General features: G+C 48.6%; 1 protein-coding gene across 8 annotated transcripts in view; it reads right to left on the bottom strand.

Annotated features, from left to right (window-relative positions):
• Window positions 1-3,536: 3,536 nt before the first annotated feature.
• MKNK1 (MAPK interacting serine/threonine kinase 1) overlaps window positions 3,537-16,984 on the bottom strand; it is a 39,653-nt gene continuing 26,205 nt past the window's right edge. For 4 of the 8 annotated variants that reach the window (XM_080656548.1, XM_080656549.1, XM_080656550.1 and 1 more), the window contains 7 exons: window positions 15,154-15,258; window positions 11,868-11,923; window positions 9,971-10,066; window positions 8,222-8,416; window positions 7,405-7,569; window positions 6,232-6,275; window positions 3,537-4,873 (listed from right to left, as the gene is read on the bottom strand). In XM_080656548.1, the coding sequence (XP_080512674.1) occupies window positions 4,636-4,873; window positions 6,232-6,275; window positions 7,405-7,569; window positions 8,222-8,416; window positions 9,971-10,066; window positions 11,868-11,923; window positions 15,154-15,258 (899 nt within the window). In that variant the 3' untranslated portion in view covers window positions 3,537-4,635. The remainder of the gene's footprint in view (window positions 4,874-6,231; window positions 6,276-7,404; window positions 7,570-8,221; window positions 8,417-9,970; window positions 10,067-11,867; window positions 11,924-15,153; window positions 15,259-16,984) is intronic. The other 4 variants (XM_080656552.1, XM_080656553.1, XM_080656554.1 and 1 more) reach the window with 1 other exon arrangement.

Raw genomic sequence — 16,984 nt, 5'->3', positions numbered from 1 at the left:
AACAGTACAACGATTGAAATTTCTTTTGAGAGCCAAATTTTTTAAACTTAAACTTCTTCTAACGCCACTTCTTCAAAATAGACTTGCCCAGGCCGTGGTATTTTGTGGAAGAGCCACACTCAAGGGGCCAAAGAGCCGCATGTGGCTCACAGGCTGCAGTTTGCCAACTACTGGGTTAGTGCATCATCTTGATACACCAAGATTGTGGGTTTGATTCCTGGTAAGAGCACATCCAAGAATTAACTAATGAATGCATGAATAAGTGGAACAACAAATTGATGTTTCCCTTTAGTAATGCTCTGAGATCCAGACCTACCAAAAGATGCTGGCTGCTTTGAAGACAGTTTCTAGGTGTTTTTCATTGAGTTTTGTTACATGTCTGTCCCCAACTCAAATCCATTCCTCAAGGGTCAGCATTTCCCATAGAAAAACCATATACCTTTTTAGCATCCCTATTTGGCTGCAGAAAGAGGCACTGTAAGCTCTTTTAGGATTTGTAAGCTGAAACATCAGTCCAGCCTGCATCTTTTCCCTCATCACAGGAGAGCATCATTAAGGGACTTTTATGATGCCTGCTCCTCCATTGATTACACATGTAGAGAGGAAGTCTTGCCAGTTCTCATCTCCAAACAGGCTGTATCATCTCTGAAATGCATATCTGTCCTTGGACAATATGCTTACTACAACAGGTAAATGACATGGAAGTTCAAGGCACTAGAGCCGGACCACTCACCATGTCCCACCCCATAAGCTTCAGAGCCCTCTTCCCTGAAGCCTGGGTCCTCCAGACCCAGACTCAGGGTGTGGTGAGGCCATGGGTCACCGCTGAGTTCCATCACACAGTCTCTCTGTCTCCTGGTGAGACCAGCCCTGGAGGGTGCCTGCCTTGAACTTTCCTTCCAGATCCAAAGGTGGTGTAGGGGTGGGAAGAGTGGGCAAAAATGCCTGGGTTTGGTTTAGTTCTGTTTATTTTTCTTGAGGGGTGAGGACCCTGGAAAAGAGCATGATTAATTCACTGATCCCCTGGGGGACAGGCAGCTTTCCGGGGAAAGTCGGGAAGCAGCTTCCAAGGCAACGGCTACCATGGCAACAAGAGTGCCAGCCATGGGAGAACCTTGCTCCTCCATTCCTTCCAGACCTAAGTAGCTGGAGCAGTTGGCACAGGACCCAGGCATTGCTTTCTTGGAGCTGACTTTGGTGAGGGGCAGCCAGGAGGGAGGAAGGAGGGCCCTAGAGCTCAGGCAGGTGGGGACCTGGCAAGAGAAACACCTGGTCCCTGTGCCCAGGCCCCAGATGGGGCTCATGCAGGAGTGGGTTGGGCTAGGACAGTGATCGGCAAACTCATTAGTCAACAGAGCCAAATATCAACAGTACAACGATTGAAATTTCTTTTGAGAGCCAAATTTTTTAAACTTAAACTTCTTCTAATGCCACTTCTTCAAAATAGACTCGCCCAGGCTATGGTATTTTGTGGAAGAGCCACACTTAAGGGGCCAAAGAGCCGCATGTGGCTCGTGAGTCGCGGTTTGCCGACCACTGGGCTAGGAAATCAGGCCTATGCTGAGCCTTGGCCTAACCTTATGCTGAGGCCTGAGGTCTGGCACACGCCACTGTCTGGGACCAGCTCTCTCCTAAGGTCCAACCTAAGTGTGAATCCTCGAGCCTGGGAACCAGCTGCCACAGTTTCAGGCCCCAAAGCCTCCCCCAGTGTGCCTGCCACATCTGCCTCTGCCAGCAGAGCCAGGCACACGGCCTGGTCCTCAGAAAGAGTAAGGCCCTTCCTACGGTTGCCTAGCGACCTTCCTACGGTTGCCTGGTGAACAGTGGCAGAGGAAGGACTAGAATTCAGGGCCCTGGTGCCTACCGCTGCCCCTTGGGAACAGGCACCTCACCCCAGAGGGGCAGAACAGCCTGTCAGCAGAGGATCCCCTAAAGGGCAGGTTACCGGGCCCATCTGGAAAGCCCAGACCCAGCTCCACCCACAGCCTAGGAAAGGGGGAAAGCTCATCTCCGTCCCTGGGACCCAGGTGAGTAATTCTGCAACAGGAGGTAATGATAAAAATAACCAAAACGATCATAGCTAACAACTATTGAGTACTAGCACTTACTGTGTGGGCCTGAAACGGCCTAAATGCTCTACATTTGTTAATTTGTAACTCTCACAACAGCCTGCCCAATTTTTGGTTAAAGAAACTGAGACCCTCAGAAATTAAACAACTTACCCAAGGCCCAAAGCTAGTAAGTGGCAGAGCTGGGATTGAACCTGGCAGCCCAGCTCTGGGTCCCAAGTCTCTCTGGAAAGAATTCCAGTTCCACCTTCTTAGCTGTACAGCCCTGGGCAAGCTATTTTTTCCTTTTTCCGCTTGGTTTTTCATGGTAAGTAGGGTAAAATAATAGTACCTTTCCGAATAGGACTACTGTGAGAATTAAATGTGATAATGCCTCAAGCTTCTCAGAAAGAACCAGTTACTAAGTGCACATTAAAGCTAGCAAACCAGAGCAGGCACAGTAGCATTTACACAGAGGAGTGGAGGATGGGAGGGCCGGCAGGTGGTCTGGGGTGGGAGGTGGGTGTGAGGGCACAGCCTGGGCACAGGCACAGCGGCAGGGACCAGCTGGAGCTGTGTGCAGGGCAGGGTGGGGCTGGGCGCAGGGAGTGTGTGATCCAGGAAACCCCTGGAAGTCACCTCCCTGCTGGGCCAACCTGAAGGACTGACCAGGCTGGGGCTGGAGTCCAGGACAAAACTCATACCCTGGTCCTGAGACCTGAGGCACTGGGAGACTTGGGGCTAAAAGGCTCAGATGGTGGAGGCCTGATTTCCTAGCCCAACCCACTCCGGGCGGATGGAGACGGGATGTGAGGGTGGTGAAGGTCCTGCAGAGGGAAGACAGCCATTGGAGTGTGTTGTCATCCCACGGAGGCACTCACAAGACAGGACAGCTGTGGCTGGGCCCATCACCGCCCCTGAGTGAAGAGCCCCCAGTCCCGCTCCTAGCTCTGCTCTGCCAGTCCACTGCCCTGACAGCCCTCCCTCCTGCCACCTCCTTGGGAACTTATAAAGGCCCCGCCTTAGTCCTTTCCAGCCTGGCTCTGAGATTACACGGGACGCGCACACAAGAGCCCTCTGCGTGGTGAACACAGCAGGCTGCGGATGTGAGGCGCCATTTTTCTTTGTTGCCAACTCGGCACACAATGGGTCCTCAAGAAGGGCTGCTTTAGACAGAGGGGAACTTTGTTCCCACCTGGGTGGTGGGCCGAGCTGTGTAGAGGGCGCATCGGTTAAAGCATGCTTTGAAGTCAGCCTGCTGACAGCATCTTTTCCTTGATGGGGAGACCCTGAAAGGCAGAGCCTATTTCTTACTCATCTCTGGGTCCTGGCACAGACTGGAGATGGACAAATGTTTGATGACCCTCATTTCCTCACCTGAAAAGGAAAAGCAATCATGTCTCCTTCACCTTGTTTTGTTAATCCAATGAGGTCCGTTCTCCTTTCCAGGTTTGCAGGTGAAGAAAGGATTACCTGGAAGGCCACAGCTACAATTTAAAAGTTTTATTCAAACAAGCACAATGTATAACAGCATCGTGGTGTTGTGTAAATGTCTGCCTGAGATATGCATATCGATTTTCTTTAGGTAACTCAGCAGCTCAGCTTATCTGATGCCAGGTTCGCCTTCACGCTCCCTGGCAGGCAGCAAGCACCACATCACTCAGACCAGGCAGCTGGGCTGCCTCAGGCCCCGACCTGTGCTACCTTCCACACCAGGCCTGAGAGGCAGCAGCAGACTTGGTCTCTAAGTCACTTAAAACCAATTAGAATAGTAGGAAACAGCTGGTTAAAACCTTTCACACGCATGGGCATTCAGGAAAAGAAGAGCGAGCCTCCGCTGCTCTAGTTAGTCCATGGGCTTGCAAGTGGAAGTTTTAACTCCCATCTTTGCTGGAAGAGCAAAGTTAAAAAAAAACTTTTTAAAAACGAAATAATACTGACTTTAGCAGCAATCCCAAACAAGGAAGAGGATGATAAATGAGGGACACATTTCGGTCATGGCAAAGAAAGATTATGTGCTTCTCTGTGCTACAGACTGGAAGACTGATCTGGCTCCGGAATGCAAAGCCTCTCTGCCCTTCCCTGAATTGAGGGGACGGCTTTGCTCAGCCCAGGGGGAGGACATCCGGAGGACAGAGGAAGGTGGAAGGACAGACAGAGTGGGGGGTGACAGCGCAGGGAGGGAAGGGCCTCTGTCAACTGACGCTTCTTGAGACTGGCTCCCTGAAGGCTGCAGCCCCAGCCACCACTGCCGCCCATTCAGGAGAGCAGGCTGGCAGGCTGATCCAGGATCTGCAGGCGGGTGAGCAGGTGGGCTGGAGCCCGGCAGAGATGTTCCTGCCTCAGGCTATTATGCAAAGTGACGAGTGATTGCTTTCCTTTTCAAAGACAACCCCTTTGGAAAAAGCCTTTTCCTTGAGGTCCCTGGGGAAATGGGGGGTTGGGTGGGAACTTCAGGGCCTCTGTGGATGAGAAAGCAGCTCCAGCCCCACAGCAGGTCCCTCTGTGGGCTCTGCAGACTTTGGCCTCACAGGTTTTCAGAGGGCAACACCTGGACAGGCCTAGGGCCTGAAAGGTGTGACTGGAGTCAGTTGAGAGCTTTGGGGGTGGGGCATGGCCTCTCGTCAGTACTGCGGCCTGCCTGGGTCAGGGCTCTCCGCCGGGCCAGGCGTGACTTGGAGGGTGGAGAAAGCCTCACAGAGCAGAGGCCCTCGGCCAGGGCCTTGGACTCCTCTGCCAGTTCATTCTCCTCGTGCTGAGACAGTTGGCGGTTAAGGGCGATGGCCTCGGCCGCGAAGAGCGTCAGGTCCATTGTGCTGCTATTTCTGCAAGGACAGAAGGAAAAGCAGAGAAACGAGGGAGGCAGGCCTCAATGGCCTCAGCCAGGCCAGCTCCCTGACACCCACATTGACTGCTGCAGTCCGTACTTCTACCGGGTTTTCCTGAGCCGGCATAGGACTGCTTTCTGCAAAATTGTTCTTGCATGGTCTGGAATCTGACTTCACTGAGGTCAGAATGGCTTTAAGCCTCAATTACCGTCCTTGGACTTGAGGGACAAATGCCCCATTCATTCAGCGCACCCTCTTCCACAGCTGTGCACAGAGCTCTCCCAGAGGGAGGGCTCGGCACATGGAACCCACCCATGTGTATCCTTCTCCCCCGTCAGGGCAGGGAACTCCAAGAGCAGGGGCTGGGCCTTTGTGTCTGTCCCCAGCAGCCAGCTCAGGGCTGGCACATACAAGCACTTGGGGTGTGCTGAATGAAACTGCTGAAGTGGATCTGAGGTTTGGAGCCTCAAAGCACCTGGACGCAGCTCCAGAGAATCAGGTAGGACAAGTTGGGCAGTACATTCTAGCTCAAGGGAACTGGGAACATAAAGGTATAAGACTTCCCTGTGGAACTCCCAGAAACTGGCCATGAGGTTGGTTCCTGGAGGGGGTCCCACAATGCTTTATCCCTGGCCCTTTGGGAACAGGGCAGTGCTCACGAAGAATGTGATTAAGTGTTAAAAGGCACTAACATCAAACAGATCCAGGTTCAAAGTCAAACTCCCAAGGCCTTGAATAAGTTAACCTCATCTTTCTATGCCTTAGTTTTCTAAACTATAAAATGGGGTAATAGGAATACCTCTCTTTGAAATTTATCATGAAGATTATTCAATAATCTGTGTGCAGCCCTTCGTACCACATCTGGCATGTGATATTTACTATACAGTGGCCATTATTATTGTTTGTCTAATAGTATTTATATCACAATTGATCCTACCGCCTTACAGTCCCCCTGATTCCTGCTACTATCACCAAACCACGTGTGGCAGAAGGAAACCTTTTAATAACCCTCAGATAAGGTCTGCTTTAGGGGCTGCAAATGGTGATTTCCAGTTAGGATTCAAGTGTTTATTGAAAAGCAGGGTTTTCTCCTGCACACAGCACAGGGAGGAGCCATGAAGGTGCTGGAGGGCTGGGGAAGCCATCCAGGTGGAGAAAGAGAAGGGGGTGAGACATTTACTGCTGGGGTAAAGAGAGGAAGAGAAGTAGGGAGAAAGGCAGGCCAGGGAGCCACTTCAGGAGGATGCCTGAGCCTAGCGATGGGCTCCCCACCCCCACCTCCATCCCATGTGGCTGAGAGTTTGAGAAAGTCAAAGCCAAAGAAGGAAGGGTGTTGGGTGTGTGGGAGCATTTACCTCTGGAGGACTTGCGGCGTGGGGAGTCCCCTTTCTGGAGCTTGCTAGAATGGGAAGGATAGACTGTGGGTAAGTGCTGCTCCCTCCTTCAAGAGCTGCACCCAACCATGCCAGCACAGAGTGGGTAGGTTACTACAGGCTCTGGCCCAGCACAGGGACTTGGCCAGGCCTGCCTGCAGGGTTGGATCTTCCAAGGAGAGAACAGCCCTCAGCTCAGTTGCCTCTGCATGGAGAGCCCTCTTTGTCTGGCAAAGTCCTAACCATTTTCCAAGGCCCAGCTTTAGGGCCCCTTCCCCTGTGAGACATTCCCCCTTCCCTGCCACCGCCCAACCCCTGCCTGTCCTAAGCAGAGGTGGGTCATTGTCCACTGGTGCCCCAAGCGTCTGCCACACTGCCCTGTCATTCATTCCCTTGTTTCCCTCTCCCCATTAGAACATGAAGACAGGGACTGGGTCTAACTCATTCCACTATTGCAAGTGTCTGATGTGGTGAGTACTCAGTAAACACAGCAACTCCTGAGTGGCTGGGAATTAGCCACTGAGAGACACTGGGATTGGGTCCCACCTGTAACATGGGGCTGTCGGGGCCACTGAGGCCGAGATATAATGACTCCCAGGAGGTCTGGCAGACCCCTGGGAGGACAGAAGTCAGGTCCCATCAATAACTAAGGATGGTTAAAAATGATTTCTAGTGAAGACTTTGGATAGTTTGGTGAAAACGCCACCATTTGCCTTTGGACAAGATGCACCCAGACCCCAGGACCTCAAGGAGACCGTATGTGCCCCTCATGCAGCCACACAGCAAGCAGGCAGCAAGGCCTTGCTTCTGGGTGCTCTCAGCTAGTGGTCTTCGTACAAGGAGATGGCACTGCAGGCCCCCATGACACCAGGCTGCTTCCTGGGCTGGATGCCTCTGCCGAATTCCCCAGAGGCTTCTGTTTGTTCCAGAGAAGCACAGGCCAGCGAGGGCCTTAGTCTGTGACCAAGGTTAGAGCCAAGTGTATGACCAGTATGGGTGGGACTCAGTCTGGGGCTGGGTTAGGAGTCAGTTCACTCTGTGTGCACAGGAATTGAAACTGCTATACCATCTCCCTCCAGCTGAAGTCTGAGAGCTTCCTCATGGCCACACTGCAGCCTGAGGAGGTGGCATGCCACCCCTCCCTGGGTCACTCACCCCCTGCACCCATGGGTGCTGCAGAACTTGGGCGGCGCTCAGTCTCTGCTTCGCATCTCGAACCAGGAGCTTGGAGATGAGGTCTTTGGCCTCACTGGAGATGTGTGCCCAGTCCTTGTCAGGAAACTCATACTTGCCTTCCTGGATGCTCTCAAACAGCTTGTTCTAGGTAAAGAAGATTCCTCTTGAGGTGACACTGGCCAGGCCTGGTCACTCTGTGCCCAACTGACTTCAGTTGAAGCTGCAGCTCATGGCTGGGGTATGCCACAGACTCCCCATACTCTCCCCTAAATCATCAAATGACACAGAATGCCCTTGGCAGGCAGATGGCTATGCTACTTGGCAGGCTGGTGGGTGATGCGTGGGAAATATCAACCACAGAACAAAGCCTAGATCCCCTGGCCCTTCACACAGGGCCCTCCAGGAATGGGCTCCTGGCAACCTCTAAGTTCTCATCTCTCACCACAATCAGCCTTACATGCTACCTTCTTCCCTCTACACATTCAAACCTCTGTGTCTTTGTAAATCTCCATGTCTTTGCTTGAGCTGTTCTTCTACTTGTATATCTTGCCCCTTTTCCCCTGAGGCCACACTCATCCTTTCAGATTCAGCTCAGGTATGATCTTCTCTAACTGGCTGGGCTAACTGCCCCATTATCTTTATTTTACCTGGTGGATGCCCTTGGACAAAAGAGGGCAGGGGCACTATGTACCCCTTTCCAGATCAGGAACAATTCCCAAACCCAGTCGTACTTAGCATCCCACAACCCTGCTGGCCCCCAGCCCCACTCTGCAGTGGGTCCTGGGACTGCGCTCACCTGGCACACCCTGCAGACCTCTCCCCGGTCCCAGCCACAGTCGGCCCCACAGTGACCTACAAAGGGGGGGTAGCCACTCAGCATGATGTAGAGGACCACGCCCAGGCTCCACAGGTCACAGCGCTTGTCGTAAAACGTGGCCTCGTCCATGAACACCTCCACCACCTCCGGGGCCATGTACTCTGCAGAGCCACACTGTGGGGGCCAGGGTTGGGGAGGGGGAAGTGACAGAGAAGAGAGAGGCTTAGTCATGGAGAGAGGATGGCAAAGAGCAGAATGTAATGGGACTTGAGCAAAAGGATAGAGCTGCAGAGCAAGAAGCTGTGAGGAAAGCCAGCCAGAGAGCTCGCCTGATGCTACCAACGCACTTAGAAAAGCTAGGCCAACTGAACATTGGGAAACTGAGTCCTATCATCCCCGTGATCCATGTGACCAGTTCCAGGTCACCTTATCTTTTCCGGTCCTTCTCCAGTAAGCAGAGACCCCTGGTCAAAAAGCTCCAGGAATCGCTCCCTGCCTCAGCTGTCTGTATCCAGTCACTTAATGCGCAGGTGCTTCAATGGATCGGAAGCACGGCTCTGGGGGAGATCTGTGGAGATCAATTCCATGCAGCAAGGATTTCTTACAGTGAAGTCCTGCCCAGCTTCCCTGCAAGCTTAGAGCAAGCACGCATAAGGATTTAGAATTAAGAGACCATCATAGCTAGGAGAACTCTTAGAACAAATCCAGTCTCCCTGCTTCTCCCATTTACAGATGGGAAAAACCAAGCCCTACAATGCGACAGGGATTTGTTTAAGCACATCAGTGGCAAAGCCTGGATCCAGGATTCCTTCCTCGCATCCCTGCATAGAAACTGCTGATAAAAATAAATAATGCTTTTTGTCCCCTCTTCATTATTTCAGGTTCACCAAGAGACACCCCCCCGCACCTCCACACACACACTAATTTGATGGAAAGATGGTAAGTGAAGAAAGGACATTTTCTCTGTTATTGGCAATTAGAGTTAATGACTTTGAGAACAAAGTAGTTCAGTGTTGTAAAAGCTAATAAACAAACATTTCTAATAATGTTGCTCAAAATAAGACATGGGCATAGTCAAATGCATGTCTTTAATAAAGATTATTAGGAAAATTCATTTACAAAGCAAGCAAATCTCAAAAGGATTATAATTACAGAATATCGAGTATGTACAGAGATGTTGTAGAAAGAAGTAGCTCCCAGCAGCACCATCTGGGCATGAAGTGTGAAGTGAGAGAAGCAACAGAACAACTTAGCCGTGTGAGCCTGCATGCAGAGAGCCTGGGACCTCAGTTCTTGCCACAGAGAAGCCACACGCCCCATCCGCCATCACTAGGTGATGCGCCACGACTTTGGCAGAGGGAAGGGGACTCTCAGAGCTTTCACTGAGAGAGCCAAAGGGCTGGCCTGGGAGTGGTGTCTGTCTTTACCTGGGCCGGGATCCAGGGCTCAGCCTGTTCTTATAGATGTAATTTGTCTCATCATTGGCAAAGGACCCACCCCAAGCTAAAAGCTCTAATGTCAGTTTCATTAGCAGCTAAGCACTGGGGCAGGGAGGACGGCATCAGGGCAAGCAGTGAGCCAGGTGACAACTCAGACAGCAGGAAGAGGTACAGATATGCTCGCTTTCCTTCTTTAGCCTCTGATCTGGACTCCAGAGCTCTGGGTCGGGGCACTCCAAATGTATAGAAGCTCAGAAGGAGGTGGCCCAGGGTGCCCAGTCATACATACCGGAGTGGTCAGCTCTGGTGTAGTTATGGGGGTGCAGGAGTTATTCAATTTCACCCCACTGCCCAAGTCAAAGTCACAGATTTTCACTGGAGACACCTAAAAAGGAAAGCAGAGCGTGAAGGTTACCAATACAAGAAACCAATGCCATGACGAGACCAAGGTGACTATGTGGGTGCACAGTTCTGTGGCTGCCACACTGCAGCCCAGCTTTACCTGTCAAGTCATGCTTACTCTCCTCGGGTTAATTAGGCATCACCTGAGGGTCCATCCTACGGTGTCCTCTTCCCCATGCCCTTGCCTATTTCCTGACTAAGAGAAAATGCCTGCACAACATGGTCAGGCTACTATGAATTGAGTATAAGACAAGCAGCAAACCTATGGAATCTTGTCGACAAACAAAAGTCAGAAAAGTTAGTATGTATTCCTGACACACTCCTTGCAGACCATTCGGTGGAGGGCAAAGGAGTTATGAGTAAATAACCCTTGACCATCTCAGGTGGCTTAGGGTGACCAACTTGTCTTTGCTTGCTTGGGATTTTGTTGGTTTAAGCACTGTAAGTCCTCCTTCAGGCCAGAGCAAACCGCGATGCTGGCCTGAGACCACACAAAGCATGAGTCATCTCTGGAGCCACGCAGAAGGGTGGTTTGTGTGCACACAGGAGAATGGCCTGTGTGGCGGAAGCAGCACAGAGTCAAATGTGCTGGTTCTGTAAGTCTCAGATCAGACATTTACCTCCTGGGGGAGCCAACTGCTCCTTTCCTTCTTTCTTCCCTCTCTTCATTTTCTCCTCCCTCCCTTTTCTATCTATCTCATGAGATTTTATAAATACTAAATAGTTATAAAATATTTAGTATATCCACACAGTGCTGGCACACTGTAAGCACTAAAAATGTTAACTATAATAATTATGAATAATCATAATGATAATAATGATAAATTATATCAATGTCAGAGTCATTGACAGGAAGGCACAAGATCGTATTGGAGCTAAAACATTACGATTCCCCACAAGAGTTGTAACTACTAAGTATTCACTCACAGCCATTCCTCATGCATGAGCTATCCCTTAATTCAGACCAAGACACATGTGTTCATGCATACACACACACATACACACACAGAACTATGAACGTGGGCCATCAAAACCATCAGGGCCTAAACCCTTCCTAGCAAACACAGAATCTGTCAAATTCATACATGCTTATGGAAATGCAAACACTTCCATTTACTAGTAAATTGAGTTGAGGGAAAGTTTAAAATAGATGGCATTTATTCAACACCAAGTATAAATGTTTACTTTCTAATGGGCAACAAAAAAAGAAACAGAAACTCTTTTCAAGAACCTGCTTCCTGCCAAAACCGGTTTGGCTCAGTGGATAGAGCGTCAGCCTGTGGACTGAAAGGTCCTAGGTTCGATTCCGGTCAAGGGCATGTACCTTGGTTGCGGGCACGTCCCCAGTAGGGGGTGTGCAGGAGGCAGCTGATCGATGTTTCTCTCTCATCGATGTTTCTAACTCTCTATCCCTCTCCCTTCCTCTCTGTAAAAAATCAATAAAAAATATATTTTTTTTTAAAAAAAAGAACCTGCTTCCTAATTATCACCTCTAATGACATATATACCATGATAGAAACATCATTTATAGGCAGAGATTTGCTTCCTGTAAGATTAAGTTGTTGTTTATGACTCCCATCAACTGTTCTAAAGGTATGTGCATTGGACTAGAAAACATTCATTTTGTGTAGGTCTCATATATTTTACAAACTCTCAGGATTAAGCCAATCACACTACTGAAACAGCAAAGAAGGGACAAGGATTAAGCCTGGAAACTGCTAATCAATATTGAAAGCAAGGTGGCTTTTCCCGCATCAGTGTAAACACTGTAACATTCTAAGTACCTTTTCTGAAGATTCACACAATATATTTTCTGGCTTCAGATCTCGGTGAGCAATGCCTGAAATGACAAAGAGCAAGGAAATGGTTAACATATGCACATAATTACCAAACATTCCACACACAATTAATTTTTTCCAAATGCTGTTGTTCGCAGATTAATTCCCAATTATGGTACATTAAAAAGTCAACGAGCTGCAGGAGGCAGAAGTAACCAGAGACAAACCAAAAGCACCATTGAATCTGCAAGTCGGTTTGAAGCAGAAGCTTTAGAAATTGAGCAGGGTGAGAAGGGCTAAATGAGTCCCAGCCAGCCTACCTCTCAGCACTGTGGGGACAACCAAGAATAAGAAGCCTAACACGAAGCAGAGCAAAGGGCTCTGCCAACAGCCATGTTTGGAACAGCAATGCAGAAATAACGAGTGCCTTATTTAAGAGCATCTCCGGGGGCTGAGACTGCTCTACCTCATTTCTTCTTGTGTGGCCGATTGAAAAAAAAGATCCCTTCAGTGGGACCTCCTTAATGTTCAGAGGATCAAGTGTTAGTGAACAGTCTCCCAAAGCTTGCCCAATTCCCTTCTCTCCTGCTCCGCATATCCAGACAGTCCTACCAGAGCACAGCAGAGTCTGCTTCGGCCCATGGGTGTTCTTCAGATAAGCCTCTTCCCCCCTGCTTTTTGGCCAGCTCTCCTGAAGGAGACTGCAGATAGTAGCTGAGCACATGAGGGGTTAAAAATCTATTGACTGGGCCAAGAAGGCACCTGGGGGAAAACCACCTTCTAACCAAAGACAGGGACAAAGAACCAACTCACAGGGCTAAGGAATTCTAGTGGTAGGCCCAGAAACCTCCCTCTCTCTTTCCTCCTGCAGAATGTATGAGGCAGAGACAGAAGGGCTGCAAGGCTGAGCAAATGCCAAACAGCTACTGCTTGGAAGGACTGGAGAGCAGCAGAGGATTGTAGGGTAACAGGAAAAAGCAGAGTCCGCTTTAATAAAACTCCCTGGGTGATCCATCTCTCAGACTCCCTGGCAGGTGACAGAGGCCCAGCCCACTGGAGGCTCTTCACTAAAGGAAAAACCTGAGCTCCAGCAGGCTCAATGACTTCATCAGTCACCTAATTGAATGAGAACCCAGAGCAACCCAGTCCAGGCTGCACAAATTGAGTCGGGCTGCAGCTCTCCTCACTAAAAGTGAAAGATATTTTCCATTACAGCAAGTGCTCCCACAGAAGGATCATGAGCCACACATGGAGCCTTGCTCTCCAAATAGGTGCTGATGGCCGAGGCGTTCCCCAGCCTGAGAACTGAGGGCCATGTGTAATAATAGGTCTGCCTCTATGAGCGTACCAGCCATCCAGCTACTCCGGTTCATTTCCCAGAGGTTAAGCTGCAGTGTGTCCAGTATTTAAGAGTATGGAACTTGTTTCCGGACTGACCCATTCTTGCTCAATTCATCTTCCCAGTGTGAAGTTATTTAGAAAACAGCCAAGTTCAGCTGGAAATCGTTTTTCATCCCCTCCAACTTCTAGGCACATGGGCAGCTGGCCAGCTAGATGCTAACAAGCATTTCAGAACTCCTCAGACACCACCAGCCTCTGTTCCCTTTAGTGCATTCTTGTAAAAAAATAAATAAATAAAAAATAAAAGCCCCTTTACTCCCCTCTAAGGTATGGATCTTGTAAAAAGCGTGACCCAGTTTTGCAATCTATGGAGGCAGCTTGGGGAGCAGTTGTAAATCTTTGTCAGGCAGGTGTTACCTACATGCATCCCAGCTTTCAGAAACAGAACCACTGCCATTCATCATGCTGCAGAAAGCACAGAGCCCCCCTTCTAGGAATTTTCATCCCTTGTACAAGTCAGGCTCCCAACATGGTGTGGCCTGGGTGCAGATCTCTCTCCAGCCACTGAAGGAAGTGGGGTAGAATCAACGAACCAGAACCTCTGCACCAGGCCACACCAGCCTGCACTGTGCTGCCGGCACAAGGTGGGGTACGTGAGCAGGATGCCTACAGTGGTCCTGTGCACTCACAACCAAGGTGGCCCACATCCACAAAAGTGAAGGGAGCAGAGCAAAGTCACAAATTATTCCCATCAGGTAGAATGCTTTAAGGCAGTGGTCGGCAAACTGCGGCTCTGTTGACTAATGAGTTTGCCGAACACTGGGATAGGGGCTTAATCACAAGGAACAAAAGCCTATAATTATTGGAATCCAGAGTCTAGGTCAGTGGTCAGCAAACTCATTACTCAACAGAGCATCAAACTGCGGCTCGTGAGCCGCATGTGGCTCGCGAGCCGCAGTTTGCCGACCACTGCTTTAAGGGAATATTAGGAATAAAAATGCTTCCTGCCTGGTAGGGGATAAGGATGGAGGAAATAATATTATTGAAGAACCATGTACTATGTGCTAGGCACTATGCTCCATATTGTATATGTACACACATGTAGGACACACTCAATTATGTAAGTACAGATGAAAGGCTTAGAATAGTGCCCAGCAAATAACAAGTCCTAAGTGTTAACTACTGTTGGTGATACAGTTCTCTCTTAATTCTCACCATAACTCTGTGGGGTAGGCATTATTCTAGCTGGTAAAAAGGTAAAGCCAGAATTCATTATTTCTATTGCACTGCTGTTTGGCAAATTAAAAAATGTATGTTATAATTAAACATATTTATGGAAATGGAAAAACACCCAATTTGCAAAAACATTTAATTTACTAAAAAAATTCTTAAATAATCAGTCCTAATAAGGATTGTAAACCAAAGTGTAATTCAAACACTAGCAACCCTGCCTTTTATCATTGTGAGGTTCGACAGATACCGCAAACTCACTATGTTAACAGAAAAACGCATTTTCCAGTTATTGTGAACAAGATATAAAACTACATATATACTATCATGCCAATATAGGTGGTGTATTTTAAAAGACTAGAAGGAATAACACCCACATATTTATACTAGAGAGGTTGTAGGTGCATGGTTTGCATTCTTCATTAGAAAAGGGAAAGAAAATCATCCACATCCACACACCCACATATACCTTATTCAACATGGATTTTATTGTTCTCTTCCCTGCTCTTTCTTCCATAATCCTTATCATTCTGAACAGGTCCTCATCTATCCACCACCCACATCAGAAGTCTGGAGGCACCCTGGTTTCCCCCTCACCCTCATGGGTAGGCCTGCCAGCTGCACCAGCTCTTGGCCCAGCCTCTCTGCCTGGCAGCCTTGCTCCCTTGGTCCCCAGAGACTGGCTAGCCCAACCCACCACCAAGGCAAAGGCTCGGCTTACCTTTGGTGTGCAGGAAGTCAAGGGCAGCAGCCACATCCTGTACCACGCGGCTGGCCTCTCGCTCATTGAAGTGCTTCCGCTTCTGGATGTGGGCCAGGATGGAGCCTGGGAAGCAGAGGAACATAGGGAAATGCCTTTTCAGGCTTTACTGAGTATAATTTGTCAGAGGCCAAGTGTCCACAGGTTTGGGTGGGGGACATAGGCTTACTCATTGCTGAATGTCCAGCACCAAGTGTGGTTCCTGGCACAGAGGAGGTACTAGCACAAAACTGCACTGAATAGAATGGAACTGCTAACTTCTGTACCTGTCTATGATGAGTACAGAAGGGAGTGAGAACAACTATTTAAATGACCAAAATATGTAAATGCAATTTGGCTTCTGGAATAAAAAAGAACTACAAGTGAATCCACCTGGGATAGGGGGCCTCTGTAGGAATTTTTCCTCCTTTGCCTCTGATTTTAGATCCAAATGAGAGCATAGTCTACAAACAGAAATGCCACACCCTCACCAGATATGCAAAGATCTAAAAAAAAGAGAAAAAACTGCTTTCCCCTGAACTTTCATTATTATTATTATTATTATTATTATTATTTTGTTGGCAACTTGTTTGAAAAGTCTCTGAGTTTCATGATGGATGATCATCACCTCAGGCCTTAATTAGAAGTCCAAATATATACTCAACAATGAAGTACCTCCTTGCAATTTCTCAAAGACCAAGTAAATTTTGTTGGCTAACATTTATTGAGTAGTTGCTGTGTGCCAAGCACTGTGTAATGCTCTTTAAATAGATTATCTTAGCCTCACCACAACTGTACAAAATGTATAAAATACAGTTATCCCCATTTTATAGATAGGGAACCCAAAGACAAGAATGGTTAAGCAATTTGTTCAAGATCATACACCAGTAAGTGGCGGCATCAGGACTTAAGCCCAGTAAGTCTGGCCTCAGAACCTGTGCAAACTTCCCCTCAGGAAGACCTGTGGCCCAAATGCTGGGCAGATGGGTTGCCCTGAGCCAATCACACTCTTTACCCATTGGGTCTGGCCTCAGTAGAGGTGTACTCTGAGTGATATGTACAGATGACCCCAGTGGCATGGAGTATTAAAACATGTAATTCAAAGTCCTAGTGCTGTTGTGCGGGGCAGGGCAGACACAGGCACTAGCATATACATATAGCTTGGCTCCAATGTGGTTTATTCTCACTACTGGAAGCCAGTATTTCTGGACTGAAGGTGTCATCCTAAAAGTGGTACATGTTTACTTATTCTGGTTTTGGCACGGACATGAGATTAAAGATCTTTCACTTGCCAGATGAAACAATCAAGGGATCTCAACATATTAGGAAACATTCCAAGAAAACCAGCTCCTGGCTAGATCTCAGGTTTGCCTTGCTGCAGTGCGTCTCTTGTTTCCAAACTTGTTAAAAAGGAAGGTGGAGTGTAACATACTTCTCAGCTAGCCCCCATCATAGCCAATTGTTTTAATAATATTAATTGCTGATAATTATTAAACTGTTAGTGCCTACCAGGCGCTAAGCTAAGTATTTCACATGAATCATCTCATTTAACCTTCACAGCATCCCAAGGAGGTAGGTGCTGTCATTATCCCTATTTTATAGATGAAAGAATACTGTTTGGAAAGGTTAAGTGACTTGCCTAAGGTAAGTGATGGAGCTAGACTGAAACTTAGCTTTGCTGGTTTCTAAAGCACGGTCTTTTAACCATCAAGCCCCTCCACAATCCTCCACTCAGTGCCAGACATCCTCCCTAACCTTCACCTTGCAAATGTGTCCAAGGTTGGGTAAGTGATGGGGAGGACAAGCGCTTCTC

This window comes from Plecotus auritus, assembly GCF_963455305.1.
Source record: "Plecotus auritus genome assembly, chromosome: 2".
Classification (NCBI taxonomy): domain Eukaryota; kingdom Metazoa; phylum Chordata; class Mammalia; order Chiroptera; family Vespertilionidae; genus Plecotus; species Plecotus auritus.
This window is presented reverse-complemented; position numbering and strand designations above follow the sequence as displayed.